Source organism: Alexandromys fortis, unplaced genomic scaffold (assembly GCF_014885135.2).
Source record: "Alexandromys fortis isolate MF-2015 unplaced genomic scaffold, M_Fortis_MF-2015_v1.1 scaffold_263, whole genome shotgun sequence".
Taxonomy (NCBI): Eukaryota; Metazoa; Chordata; class Mammalia; order Rodentia; family Cricetidae; genus Alexandromys; species Alexandromys fortis.
The window spans coordinates 1,006,397-1,021,499 of record NW_026068165.1 but is presented as its reverse complement, the minus strand read 5'-3'; the positions used below and the strand labels follow the sequence as shown (position 1 = coordinate 1,021,499).

Genomic DNA, 15,103 nt, shown 5'->3' with positions numbered 1-15,103 from the left:
CATATACAGAAGAACTTTCCACATCAGCCTCTCCATTCCCCGCAGTTAATTTTGAATGCCTTGAATGGCCCCTTGTCTTCTTTCTAGGTTATACAATTCTTTTACAGATAGGGTCTCACTGTGCAGCTTCTCTGACTTGGCTTGGAACTTGCTATAGCCTTTAACTCGCAGAGATCTCTGCCTATCTCTGCCACCACACATGCTCCATAGAGTTTTTATTTTGAGACAAGGGTCTTTTATTAGTCATGGTAAGTAGATAGAGAGATAGGTAGGTCGATGGTAAATATGAAGATCTATTAGTCGCTTACAGGTTCAGCTAGTCCAGCAATGGCTGCCCAGCAATGGAAAGGTCCAAGAATCTCATAGTTGTTCATTGAGGCTGGACGCCTCACCAGGTCTTCAGCATGTGCTGGAATCCTGAAGGAGGAGGCCCTGTGCCAGTGAAGGAATGGACCTGCCAGCAAGAGGAAGCAGCCAAAGACGAGCCACCTTCCCCATGTCCTTTCTGTAGGCAGCCACTAAAAGGTGTGACCCAGATTAAGGGCGGGGGGGGGGGTCTTCCCTCCTCAAAAGATCCACATTAAAGGTGACTCTTCCCACTTTGAATGATTTAAGAGGAAAAAAAAATGTCCCTCACAGGTGTGCCCAGTTGCTTGGGCTTTAATTCCAGATGTAGTCATGTTAACCAAGAGCAGCCATTATAAACCCACCCCTTGTCAACGTAACATACCATCATATCTCCAATGTCATGCTTAACTTGCAAATGGAAACTATAGCCATGTCATAACCATGCTTCTCTTGGTAACTCACACTGATACCCTCTCTCAATTGATGCTACATTACATGATAAATCAAGCCAGTGTGGTAAGGCTCACCTTTAACTCCGGCACCTGGGAGGCAGAGGCAGGCAGATCTCTTGAATTTGAGGCCAACCTGGTCTACAGAGTAAATCCTAGGACATCTAGGGCCACACAGAGAAACCCTGTCTCAAAAAAACAAAAGAAGGAGAACACAAATACCTGTGTAAGCGTGGTGTTTTCCTCGGGGTTATTACTGGGATGAAACACCGTGACTAAGCAACTTGTGGGGAAGAGTTTGTTTGACTTTTGTTTCCACATCGCTGTTCATCTTTGAAGTCGGGATAGGAACCTGGAGGCGGGAGCCGATGCACAGACCGTGGAGGGGAACTGCTTACTGGCCTACTTCCCATGGTTGGCTCAGCCTGCTTTCTTAATGAACCAAGAGAGGGCCCCACCCAGAATGGGCTGTCTTCCCCCAACCCCGTCCATCAGTCACTAAGAAAATGCCCTACAGGCTCGGTAGTCATTTTTCAGGTGAGGTGCCCTCGGCTCCTGCAGTGCTGGCTTTTGTCAGGTTGACATAAAGCTATCTGGCACACACATTCCTAACAAAATTGGACAGAAAGCTCAGTTATGATCATTTCTGCAACTGGTCACGTAGCCTTAGCTGGTGTTTATGATGGCCTTCTCCACCCATTCTGTATCTCCTCTACACTCAACAAGCCCCTCAGCGGGTCCTGATTTTTTTCCTCAAGGAGTGACCCTTCCCTTCATTCCTGAGGGCCTGTGCCCTTTGTCACCCTGCCTGGATTAGACTGTAGTTTCCCATCGACTTTACTTACAGGACATGGTTGCACCAAGAGATAACCTGAAAGATCTCCTGCACTCCAGACATAATCTTTCTTACCTCCATGGTGGGGAGGCAGTCCAGTTTCCTCATGGTGGTACGGGTCAGTCACCCCTCCTACCTAACACTGCTATTCCTTTCCTAGCCTGACGGTGTAAGGGCATCCAAATTCTGAGAATTGAAGACATCTGAAGAATTTATTTTGGTGACAACAGAACAGACCCAACTGTCCCACCACTACCCCTGTCTCTTCATTGTGTGTGTGTTTTTTCAAATTTGGCTACATTAAAAAAATTAGTCAAGCCGGGTGGTGGTGGCGCACACCTTTAATTCCAGCACTGGGGAGGCAGAGGCAGGCCGATCTCTGGGAGTTCAAGGCCAGCCTGGTCTACAAGAGCTCTAAAACTACAGTGAAACCCTGTCTCGGAAAAACAAACAAAACCCAAAAACCCAAAAAGACATGAGTTTAGAGGCCTGGAGGTGAAGCCTACTCAGTAGAGCGCCTGGCATTCACAAAGCCTAGGTTTGATCCCCAGTTTAGTGCCCCACCCCTGTAATTCTAGCACTTTTTGGAGGCTAGACTGGGCTGAGAGTTCAAGGTCAGCCTGACCCTGGCAAGTCTAAGAGCAGGCTGGGGATTAGCAATAGTCAAGTCTTGGTTTCTAGATAACTTTTGGGCAGCTCACCGTTGCCGCTAACTCCACTTCCTGTCCATCCACTGCCGCTAGCTCCAGTTCCCGTCCATCCGCTGCCACTAACTCTAGTTCCTGTCCATATACTGCCTAGCTCACCACTGCCACTAACTCCAGTTCCCATCCATCGTCCATCCGCTGCTGCTAACTCCAGGTCCCGTCCATCCGCTGCCTCTTCTGGCCTCCACATACATGCACAGCTGCACACATAGAAGTCTTTTCAGGGGAGCCGGAGAAATGGCGCAGTGTTAAGAGCTCTTGTTGCTCTTGCAGAGGACCCAGGTTTGATCGTTGGCATCCACATGTTAGTTCACAGCCATTTGTGACTGCAGTTCTAGGGAACCTGATAGGAATGCACAAGGTAAAGCAGTCACACAACTTCTTGAAAATAATCTTTTAGAAACAAAAAATGGGCTGGACAGATGGCTTGGGGGTTAAGAACACTTAATCTTGCAGAGGACCAAGATTTGACCCCCAACACCCACAAGGTGGTTCACAACCATCTATAATTCCAGACCCACGAAATCTGACCCCCTCTTTTGACCTCCACAGGTCCAGATACACAGGGGCTGCATAGGCAAAAACACAAAAATATTAAAAATTAAAACAAACTGAGCATGATAGTGTTCCCCTTTAATCCCAGCACTGGAGAGTCGAGGGCAAGCAGATCTCTGAGTTCAAGGCCTGCCTGACCCACACAGTGAGTTCCAAAGGCTATAGTAAGAGTCTCAGAAAAACCAGACTGGCAAGGTTGTTAGCAGGGCGAAGGTGCTTGTTGCTGAGCCTGCTGGCCTGAGTTCCATTACTGGGACAGACATGAAGGAGAGAAGGGACTCCGACATACTTTCCTTTGACCTGGATAGGCCTGCTTACGAACACACAAATTGTATATGTTGTGGCGGTGGGGGGGGGGGGCGCTGTGGATGGAGCTGGACCTGGATGGATGGCTCAACAGCTAAGTGCTTGCTGCTCTTCCAGAGGACCTGAGTTCAGCATCCGTGTCAAGCAGCTCACAACCACCTGTAACTACAGCTCACAAGGTGGCGCACACCTTTAATCCCAGCACTCGGGAGGCAGAGGCAGGTGGATCTCTGTGAGTTCGAGGCCAACCTGGTCTACAAGAGCTAGTTCCAGGAAAGGCTCCAAAGCTGTCTCGAAAAACAAACAAAAGATTTACTTCTGCCCAATGGTTTCTTCAGGCGCCTGCTTACATGGAGTATGCACACAGACACACAAAGTAAATTTTTTTCAAAAATAAAAGATGGATTTGGGGGTTATTTGCTCAGAGACTATCAATATATGCTAGGGACTGATACTAGTGATATAGAGTAGGTGGTGCCTGTCTGTAATCCCAACACTCCTCAGGTGGAATAGGAAATGTGCCCTGGGTACGAGGCAAGCACAGACCATGTACCGCAGCCCTGCCTCATAATAAAGCTACCTGTGGTGAGACACCTGTACTCCCAGTTTGTGGGAGGTAAATGTGAGAGGGACAGAAATTAACCTCATCTACTTAGTGAGCTCCCAAGCTACCTGAAACCGAGCTCAAAAAGCTACACTTAGAGAAGACACACAAAGAAATAGAAGGCAATGAATGGGCCTAGGTAAATTACAGAGGTATTAAAGAACAAAGGAAGAGACATGGTAAAACGGACAGTTTTGAAGCAATGAATCACTGTAAGGGGGCCTGTAAACCAGCTGTCAGGAGTTCCCGAAGTGTCCGCGCATGCCATCCTTCCTAGCAGCTGTGGGGTAAGGTCGGTTTAGCCCAAGTCCTCTGATTTGCTTTAGGATAAACCACAGAAGCTTAGCCAAGCCTTTTAAAATGTGAAGCAAGTCATTAAACTGAAAGGGGATACTAAGCTGTTAGTGCTGGATTCTTCCTATGGCTGCATCCCCTCCCCGTGTGTATGTGGGTGTGGAGAATTAGTGTGATTCAGTGGGCTAAGAGCATTTGCTGTTTTTGCGTAGGATCTGAATTCAGTTCTCAGGACCCATGTTGGGCAGCTCAGAAATGTCTGTTATTCCAGCTCAGAGAATCTGGCGCCTTCTTTGGGCCTCCTTGGGCACCGGCGCTTATACATACCTGCAAATACACACAGAAATAAAACATTTAATTATTTCAAAAAAAATCTATCAGTTACATAAAACTGTTTTGGTTTGTAGTTGAGGTTTGGAGAGTGGTGTTAGCCTGCAGCTGTTTAGAATGAGAAGAACCATGAGGACAGCAGGAACTGGCTGTCGCATGGAGTCACATGTCACCAGCCTGCCTAGGTGTGGAATATTTTACTGGGAAGAATAGGTTTCCAGGTGGTGGTGGCACACCTCATTAATCCCAGCAGGCCGAGGCTGGCAGATCTCTGCGAGTTCGAGGCCAGCCTGGTCTACAGGGCAAGTTCCAGGTCAGGCTCCAAAGCTACACAGAGAAACTGTGTCTCAAAAAAACAAAAACCAAACAAACAAATGTTAAAAAGGAAGAGGTTCCAATAGGATGTAGAGGAATCAACCTGGGTCTGGATCCTATCCAAAAGTCTCTGCTGAGGACAAGCTCTCAAAACACCAGGAGGTCTTGCGCAAGCTGCCAAAGGAGGAAACCAATCAATAGTCCTGCCAACTCTAAAATCTATAGACCACAACAATGACCAGCATGGCAGGACAACCCGAAACATGCAATAGTGACTGCTGAACTGGATTTGAGGCCCATTCAACGGGAGAATTCATGCCTGGTGACTCTGACCAACCATTGTGGCTAGTGAGGTCATGGGACTTAGAGGGCCTACCATTGGCAATTATTGGACCAGTGTAATTTCCAACTGCACCCTAAATACATATCCTAATACCCACAGATGAGTGTAGTTGGTTTGTTAATCTTTACTCTTTGGGGGCCCACCACCCAGACCCCAAATACATGCAAACCTAGTCTTACATTTGAATACACAGCCTTAACTTGGCTTGTTTCTAGCCAGCTTTTAACTTAAATTGTCCCATCTACTTCCTGCCTCTGGGCTTTTACCTTCTTGTATTCTATATTCTGTCTTTACTTCTCACTCCATGATTGGCTGTGCAGCTGGCCCCTGGCACCCTCCCCTCCTCCTTTGTCCTCTTTCCTCTCCTCTTCCTATTTTATTTCTCTCTGCCCGCTAGACCTGCCTCTCTCCTGCCTTGCTATTGGCCATTCAGCTCTTTGTTAGACCAATCAGGTGTTTTAGACAGTCAAAGTAACACAGCTTTACAGAGTCAAACAAACGTAACATAAACAACCCATCTTTGCATCTTTAGCTAATTCGCCACAACAGAAAAGTGTAGCTGTCACCCCTCACAAGGAAAGCTTCCTCTTGAAGCAGAAAAGAGACCATTCCAGGAAGCCACAAGTGATCAAAGTGCAGAGAAACGACTGTGGTGTGCCCAGCACCAATGAATGCATCTACAACACGACTCCTACATCTAAGGCTCAGGGGACGTTGAGGAAGAGGAGGCGGAAAGACTGTAAGAGCCAGACGACAGGATATCTGCTGTGAGATTGTGTCTTCTGTATATGACAGGAAGCTGCACCCAAGAACGCTCAGCAATATGGTCAAACAAGACCTGAACAAGTCCAACACCAGTTGATACGCCAACATGGATGAGGGAAATCTCGTGGAGCCCCGCTTCTAGATTTAAAGCTACAAACAATGATTGCTGAGAGAGGAAGAATTAGTCTTTCCCAGGGTTGAGCCCCCTAACTGGTTATCCAATCAGTGCTTAGCCCTAAAACACATGAACAACACTAAGTTTGTTCATAAACTCAGCAGGTTATATTTATTTTTCTTTTAAGATTTTTATTTGTTTATTATGTATACAGTGTTGATACGAGCCAGAAAAGGGCACCAAATCTCATTATAGATCATTGTGACCAACCATGAAGTTGCTGGGAATTGAACTCAGGATCTCTGGAAGAGCAGCCAGTGCTCTTAACCAATGAGCCATCTCTCCAGCCCAGGTTATATTTATTTTATTTTTTTTTCTAGACAGGGTCTCTCTGTATAGCCCTGACTGTCCTAGAACTTCCTCTGTAGACCAGGCTGGCCTCAAACTCACAGATCCTCCAGTTTCGGCCTCCCAGTGCTGCTAGGATTAAAGGCATGTGCCACCACGCTCAGTTTATGTTTAAATGAGTGTGTGTGTGTGTGTGTGTGCTCATGTGTGTGTGTAAGAGAGAGAACGACAATAAGAAAGTGAGATAGGGCATAGTGGTGCACACCTTTAATCCCAGTTTTCAGGAGGTAGAGGCTGGTGTATTTCTATAAATTCAAGACCAGTCTGTGCTTTGTAGCGAAACCAGGCCTCAAAAGAAGAAAGGAAGGAAGGAAGGAAGGAAGGAAGGAAGGAAGGAAGGAAGGAAGGAAGGAAGGGGGACGGAAAAGAAGGAAGGAAGGAGGGAGGGAGGGAAACAAGGAAGGCAGGCCATGGATTTAAGGGTTAGGAAATTACATGGGATGAGTTGGTAGGAGAAGGGAGAACTGTTGTAAATATATGAAATTTAAATTAAAGAATAATCTAAAAGATATCCAGGTAGTGAGAAGCTAAAGTCAAAAAGACAAACTTTTTTTCTGATTTTTTTAAATTGATATTTATTGAGCTCTACATTTTTCTCTGCTCCCCTCCTCTCCTCTCCCCCTTCGACCCTCCCCCAAGGTCCCCATGCTCCCAATTTACTCAGGAGATCTTGTCTTTTTCTACTCTCTACTTCCCATGTAGATTAGATCTATGTAAGTCTCTCTTAGTGTCCGCATTGTTGTCTAGGTTCTCTGGGATTGTGGTTTGTAGGCTGGCTTTTTTTGCTTTATGTTAAAAAACCACCTATGAGTGAGTACATGTGATAATTGTCTTTCTGTGTCTGGGTTACCTCACTCAAAATGATGTTTTCTAGCTCCATCCATTTTCCTGCAAAATTCAAGCTGTCATTTTTTCTGCTGTGTAGTACTTCATTGTGTAAATGTACCACATTTTCCTTATCCATTCTTCAGTCGAGGGGCATTTAGGTTATTTCCAGGTTCTGACTATGACAAACAAAGCTGCTATGAACATAGTTGAGCACATGTCCTTGTGGCACGATTGAGCATCCTTTGGATATATACCCAAAAGTGGTATTGCTGGGTCTTGAGGAAGGTTGTTTCCTAATTTTCTAAGAAATCACCACACTGACATCCAAAGGGGTTGTACCAGCTTGCATTCCCACCAGCAATGCAGAAGTGTTCCCTTTTCCCCACAACCTCTCCAGCATAAGTTGTCATCAGTGTTTTTGATCTTGGCCATTCTTACAGGTGTAAGATGGAATCTCAGAGTTGTTTTGATTTGCATTTCTCTGATGACTAAGGATGTTGAACATTTCCTTAAATATCTTTCAGCCATTTTAGATTCCTCTGTTGAGAGTTCTCTGTTTAGGACTGTCCTCCATTTTTTTATTATTGGATTATGTGTTTTATTTTTTTTTATTTTTTTATTTTTTTGGTTTTTCGAGACAGGGTTTCTCTATGGTTTTGGAGCCTGTCCTGGAACTAGCTCTGTAGACCAGGCTGGTCTCAAACTCACAGAGATTCGCCTGCCTCTGGATTATGTGTTTTATTGATGACCAATTTCTTGAGTTCTTTGTATATTTTGGAGACCAGACCTCTGTCTGATGTGGGGTTAGTAAAGATCTTTTCCCATTCTGTAGGCTGTTGTTTTGTCTTGTTGGCTGTGTCTTTTGCTTTACAGAAGCTTTTCAGTTTCAGGAGGTCCTATTTATTTAATTGTTTCTCTCAGTGTCTGTGCTGCTTGGGTTATATTTAGGAAGTGGTTCAATGCGGTCAAGTGTACTTCCCACTTTCTCTTCAATAAGGTTTAGTGTGGCTGGCTTTTTGTTGAGGTCTTAAAAAGACAAACATTTTATCTGAAAAATAAGAATAAAACTACTGTCAGCCAGGCAGTGGTGGTGCAAGCCTGTAATCCCAGCACACAGAAGGCAGAGGCAGGCAGATCTCTGAGTTCAAGACCAGCCTGGTCTACACAGTTACAAAATTACACAGAGGAAACCTGTCTGAAAAAAACAAAAATCAAAAATCAAAAACGAAAGTGACAGTTGCTTGCCACCAAGCTTGACGACCTCAGCTTGATCCCTGAGTCCACATGGTGGAGAGGACCCCGGAAGGCTGCTGGCTCACTTCTACAGTCAGGTACCCATACACCCACGTATACACACACTAAAGACTATTTCCTGGGGAACGGAGGATGTCCTGATGAATGTGTACCTTGGCATGGGCACAGTCGTGTCCAGTGCCACACCCACCATGAGGCTCAGAGGGATGCCAAGGCCCTCTTTTCATCCACATTCAGGTGGTAGTCAGTACAGAACATGTCTACCTTAGCTTTATCCCTCTTCCCTGACACTCCTGACGGCTCTTCTCCTACGGAGACCTCTACTGAGATGAACTAGACCTACTTTCTTGTTCAGCTGTATGTTGTAATCAAGATGTATTCATTACCCTGACCCTTGCCTCTCTGTTCAACTGTATATAATAAACACCCTGAGCTTCCAGGGTGCTGTAGCTGTCCCATCAGAACGGCCTGTCTGCGTGATCTCAACTTGTCTCTGTCCATGGGTACCCATCATTTCTTCAGTCTCTAGATGCCCCAGTAAGGTTCGTCCTGGGAGCTGTTCAAGGACTAGCCAGTGTTAGACCTTTGTACTGCAAGCACGTGGAAGGCTGGAGCGAGAGGACTGAGAATTCATGTCCAGGATAGAGATAGAGCTCAGGGGACTTGCATGGCAGGGTCTCAGGTTCAATCCCCAGCACAGGAGGGGACAGGAGTTGGAAGCCATTTTAGACAACACAGCAAATTTCAGTCCAGCCTGGATTATGTAGTGAAACCCTATAAAACAAAACAGGCCAAGCATGGTGGTGCACACCTTTAATTCCAGCACTCAGTAGGCAGAGGCAGATGGTTCTCTGAGTTCAAGGCCTGCCTGGCCTACATAGTGAGTTCCGGGACAGCTACACAATGAGATTCTGTCTCAAACACAAACTAACAAACCAACGGGGGTGATGGAGCTTGCCTACAATTCCAACACTGAGGAGGCTTCGGGAAGAGGATGCTAGGTTTGAGTACCCTGGATTACACAGCCAATTCTGGGGCAGCCTGGGCTACCTAATAAGACCTTGTCTAAGTTAAGTAAATTAACAAACAGGAAAATAGTGGTTTGGAATTTCCAAGTGAAGGTGCCTGGTTCTGTCTGTCCTGATTTCATGAAGTACTGATCCGGGGGGGGACAGGGGAATTTCAAGGTTGTGCTCGCTAATTTTATACCAGCTTTGTAGGCAGTTTTTGTCTCACCAGCCAACTCCCAAAGAACCACACAGAGATTTACATTTAACTATAAATGCTCAGCTGATCACTTAGGCTTATTACCAACTAGCTCTTACAACTTAAATTAACCCATATTTACATGCTGGCACGTGGCTCGTGGCTCGTTACCTCACCTTCTACAGGTCGTGCTTCCTCTGTGTCTGACCAGCAGCTCCACCCTTTTTCTAGGAGTTCTCTCTGTCTGACTCTTCTGCCTAGTTATCGGCCACTTAGCTCTTTATTAAACCAATGAGAGCAACACATCTTCATAGTGTACAAAAAGATTTTTCTATAACACAACTTGAATAGGCTATGGTCGCCCAACAGGAAGGAACCCCAATTGAAAAAAAAATGCTTCCATAAGATCCAGCTTAAGGCATTTTATTAATTAGCCTTAATGTGGGTCATGCCATCCCTGGGATGGTGGCTCTGGGTTCTATAAGAAATCAGGCTGATCAAACCTGCAAGGAGCAACCTTCCCATGGCCTCTGCATCAGCTCCTGCCTCCAGGTTCCTGCCCTGTTAGAGTTCCTGCCTGACTTCCTTCACTGATGGACAATGATGTGGAAGTGAAAGCCAAATAAACCCTTTCCTCCCCAACTTGCTTTTGGTCATGTGTTTCGTCGCAGTGATAGAAACCCTAAGACAAAGGTGTTATGGAAGATTTCCTAGGCGGCCAGGACAGCAGGATTGTAAACCTCAGTGAAGATAAATGGGAGGAGATGAGCTGAGAAGTCAAACACTGAGCGGCGTGTAAATATTCAAGAACAGGGAGGCATGGCTCATCCACTTCAACATGAAGTCAAAGGACGGATGGAGTCTTTTGGTGCAGAAAAATGGGTAAAAAAAAGTAAAGAGTATGTCTATAATGGTAAAATAATATAACAATAAAAATAATTCTTTAGCCAGGCGGTGGTGGTGCATGCCTTTAATCCTAGCACTCGGGAGGCAGAGGCAGGTGGGTCTCTGTGGGTTCGAGGCCAGCCTGGTCTACAGAGTGAGTTCCAGGACAGCCAGAAGAAACTCTTGTCTCGAAAAACCAAAAATAAATAAAATAAAATAAATTATTTTAAAATTGTTTTTTTTTAGGCAGGGTCTCATTACAGCCCAAATTGGCCTTGAATTTAACATGCAATGTAGCCCAAGTTGACCTCTAATTCATGATCCTACTGCCTCAGTCAGCCTCATCTTTGCTGGGGTCACAAGGATGTACCACCGTGCCTAACTAGAAATTCGAAGTACCTATTGCACACCCAGGTCAGAAACCCTGGCGTCAGCGGGGCGATGGTGGCGCACGCCTTTAATCCCAGCACTTGGGAGGCAGAGGCAGGTGAATCTCTGTGAGTTCGAGGCCAGCCTGGCCTACAGAGCTAGTTCCAGGACAGGCTCCAAAGCCACAGAGAAACCCTGTCTTGAAAAACAAAAACAACAACAACAACAAAAAAAGAAACCCTGGCGTCTCACACCTAAAGGTTCTGGGGTGAGTATCTGAGAGCGGAAGGGATGATCTTCATGAACCCCCAAGTGTGGGGAGCTCCTCCTCCTTCTGCAGCCTCCATTTTGTAAACTGCGGGGCCTTCTCCGCCTCAGAACATGGCTGTCGACTGCCCTCTGCTGGCCAGTTCTTCTTCTGGTGCTCCAGAATTTTAATCCGAAAGCATGCAAAAAAAAAAAAAAAAAAAAAAGGGTAGGGGTGGGGGAGAATTCTGCTAATTACTGTGCTAAGTCTTTGATCACAACTGTGTTTAAAGCCTTGCTGAAGAGATTTCACAAACGAAAAACAACAAGGCAAAACCAAAACCACCCTAACTCTCAGGACACCCACAGTCTAGTTGGAATGAAGACGAAAACATAGCAAGGGAAAGGACTTGGCAGAAGAATGACTTCCTGTACGGTTTAGCGTGGAGGATGGGATGAGCAGCAGGTGGTCAGGAAGGCTTTGGTTTTCATGGTTTTAAGACAGGGTCTGTAGCAGATGATTTGGAACTTCCGATGCCCCCATCACACCCAGTTCATGTAGTTCTAGGCTCCACATATTCTAGTACTCAACCAGCTGAGCTGAGTCTCTAGTCAGTGCAACTCAGCCTGACCTTGAACCGACAGCAATCTTCCTCCTCGTCTTCCGAAGTGCTGGGATTGTGCACCAGAGAGAAGTCACCTCCAACCGAGGAGACGGAGGACAGTAAGGGTGAGGGAGAGCGTGTCAACACAAAACAGCCGGGACAGGGCCAGATGACCCACAAGGCCAGACGACCAGGGGATGGAGTGCAGTAAAAACCTGCTAAGAGTGGTTAAGAGTCAGGTCACGCCACACAAGCAGCTGTGGCAGGGGTTAAGGTTAGTGGCTGTGTGGCTACTCCAATATACCCAAACATATAAATATATAAACAGCTCCTCAGAGGTAGACAGGGTGGTGTGGGACTTCCCTCTCTATGCTGTGATTAAAGAAACTGCTTTGGACCTATAGGAGGGCAGAACTTAGCTAGGTGGGAAAACCTAAGGTGAATCCTGGGAGGAAGAAGGGCAGAGTCAGAGAGAAGCCATGTAGCCCCACCAGGGACAGACGCCGGTTGGAATCTTGCCAGTAAGCCACAGCCATGTGGTGATACACAGATTACTAGAAATGGGTTAAATTAAGATATAAGAGTTAGCCAATAAGAAGTTAGAGCTAATGGGCCAAGCAGTGATTTAAATAATACAGTTTCTATGTTATTATTTCTGGGCTAAGTGGTCGGGAACTAACTAGCGGCCTTATTCATGTAGCTTGGCTGTCCTGGAACTCGCTCTGTAGACCACGCTGGCCTTGAACTCCCAAAGATCCTCCTGCCTCTGCCTTCTGAGTGCTAGATTAAAGGCGTGCACCAACCTACTACAGCTTCTCAAAGAGTGACAAGCAGTAGAACCTCCTTGCACTGCATCCTTGAGAAAACTTGGCTGATTTAGAAGGCAGAACCAATAGAATTTGTTACACAAGAAGAGATTCCTTGCAAAGTGGGTATGACGGCTCAAACATGTCATCTTAAACAGTCAGGGGACGGAGATAGAAGGACTGCCTTGATCTCAGTCCACCCTGGGCTACAGTGAAACTCTCTCAAAAAGCAAACGAATAAAAAGATTCCTGGTACGCAAATTATTGTTGATGGAAGGACGACAGGTTCCAGCTGGAACGACTCAGCGCAAGTGGAACTGAAGGAATGCGGACATTTGGTGATGGGGAGGCAGCGGAACCGTGTTTAAAAGGGTGCGGGGAAGCAGTGGGAAACCAGCACAAATACAAGAAGGCTCCATGAATTCTCAGAGCTCCTTCTTGGAGAAGATTTTGCAATGCAGGAAATGAGATAAAGCAAGAACAAGGTTTCCAAGAATTGGGGGCAGTGAAAGGTAAGAGGTTGAGAAAGGATGAGTTCTTAGCTTGGTTAATGTCCATAAAGATTTGAACCTGTTTCTGTTACCTAATAAATATTGCATACCAAGTTATCATCTCAGTCGTGGGATCTACAGCGCTCAAGTTTCAATAGGCCTCCTCCTAGGCCTGATCATAAATTTTGGAGATACCCTCTTTTTCTAGAAATTTCAGGAAATTTTGATTATCATTGCACAACACCCACATACCCTAACAAAATCCTTCATTATCCCATGAGTGGTTACAGAACTCTCAAAGGGCCTAAGTATCCTAGCATCCAACACAAGTGTTCATAATTGAGTTTCTGCCACCCCAACCGAACCTACTGAAATGGTGCGACCATTTATTTTACTTCCTCGTGTAGATGAAAAGGGGAAATGAAAAAGGAACCTATCGTCACGAACAGGATTCGAACCTGTGCGGGGAAACCCCATTGGATTTCGAGTCCAACGCCTTAACCACTCGGCCACCGTGACTCCCAAAACTACGCTTCGCCGCACGCTTACAGAAAGGGACCGCTCGGGGCCGCGACCCCGTCGTGTTGGTGGCCCTGAGGCGCACACCTCGAGCCGCACCCTCCGTCTCCCGCCGCGCCCGGCAGGGTCGGGGACTCGGGGCTGGCAAGCCGATTTCTTAACCAGAGACGACTGTCAGGACCCGGAGATCACAGGAGGCCCCTGGGGTGGCGCCAGAGGGTGCTGGGTGCACCGGCCCCGCAGCGTCAGGCGCCCGTGGGCTTGGCAGAGAAATGCGAATAAGTGAAGGAAGTTTGGGAAGCGAAAGGGCTCGGAGCCTCCGGAACGTGCACGGTGCGAGCCGCTCAGGGCGACGGGGCGGGGCTCCCGGGGACCCGCGTACCCGCGGGGTGGGAGTCGAAGCCCGTTCCCGCCGCGAAACGGAGCGGGAGGCCCCGTCGCGGGCCCGGGTGCGCCGCGTCCGTCCGCTCTCGCCGCCGCCGCGTCGGGCCGCCGGCAGGGGGCGCTCGGCGGGCCGGGGCCGGCCCAGGCGGCGGGAGGCGGCGGCCGTGGCGGCGGGAGGCGGGCGGAGGAGGAGGCGGGAGCTGAGCTGAGCGGGGCGGGCGGCGGCGGGGCCCGAGCCCGAGAAGATGGCGGTGCGGAAGAAGGACGGCGGCCCCAACGTGAAGTACTACGAGGCCGCGGACACCGTGACCCAGTTCGATAACGTGCGGCTCTGGCTCGGCAAGAACTACAAGAAGGTACGCCGGCCGGGCCGCACGGGGGCCGCCCCGGGGCCGCCGGGACAAAGGGCTCGCGCTCCCCGGGGCCGGCCCACCCTCGGGCCGCCGCGCCCCTCCCCGCGGCCTCCGCGGCCTCCGCGCCCCTCCCCCACCCCGCCCCCACCGTGCCCCTCTGCGCCCTCTGCCCCCTGCTCGCGGCGGCCGGGGCGGCGGCCCGGGGCGCGACAGCCGTCGGCCTCCCGGCTAACCGGCCCGGGACCGGCCTGCCGGGTGCCGTCGCGCGCCTCCTCTCCTCCGGTGTGCGAGCCGCGGCGCCCGCCGGAGCTCCCCGCCGAGCCAGGTACCGGCGCGGCCCAGGCCTCCCCGGTGCTGGCTTTGTGTGCGTCCGGAGACTGACGGAGAAAGCAGCGGGCGATCCAGGCGCGGAGCAGGCCGTGGGAAGGGGCTCTACCTGGGGAATCACCTGTCTCCCAGGCTCGTCCCCGCACCTCCTCGGGGGACGGGGCGTGCGAGTCCCGGGGCAGCAGCCCCTCAGCCCGGCCCAATGGCTTCACAATAAAGTCGCTCTGCCACCCAGCCTAGCATCTCTTTGGGTTTGAGGTCCAGAGGCTGGGATAAGCTTCCTAGCGCTAGACCCCACCCCCACCCCGTAACTGGAAATAATAGAGGTGGTGAACAAAAGGGTTCAGAAGCCCTTACCTGTCTTTTTTCTCTCTTTTGTACACAAATCTCATTCTCGTGTCTTCATTGTCCCTAGGCCTTTTTTTTTTTTTTTTTTTTTTTTTTTTTTTTTTTTTT

The 15,103-nt window shown here is 48.4% G+C and overlaps 1 protein-coding gene and 1 non-coding gene across 7 annotated transcripts in view; one reads left to right on the top strand and one right to left on the bottom strand.

Annotated features, from left to right (window-relative positions):
- Nucleotides 1-13,501: 13,501 nt before the first annotated feature.
- On the bottom strand, nt 13,502-13,583 carry Trnas-cga (transfer RNA serine (anticodon CGA)). The gene has a single exon. It is a non-coding gene; the product is annotated as a tRNA-Ser (tRNA).
- A 558-nt stretch (nt 13,584-14,141) lies between these two features.
- Smarcc2 (SWI/SNF related, matrix associated, actin dependent regulator of chromatin subfamily c member 2) overlaps nt 14,142-15,103 on the top strand; it is a 27,745-nt gene continuing 26,783 nt past the window's right edge. For 3 of the 6 annotated variants that reach the window (XM_050128048.1, XM_050128051.1, XM_050128047.1), the window contains exon 1: nt 14,142-14,323. In XM_050128048.1, the coding sequence (XP_049984005.1) occupies nt 14,213-14,323 (111 nt within the window). In that variant the 5' untranslated portion in view covers nt 14,142-14,212. The remainder of the gene's footprint in view (nt 14,324-15,103) is intronic. The other 3 variants (XM_050128050.1, XM_050128049.1, XM_050128053.1) reach the window with 3 other exon arrangements.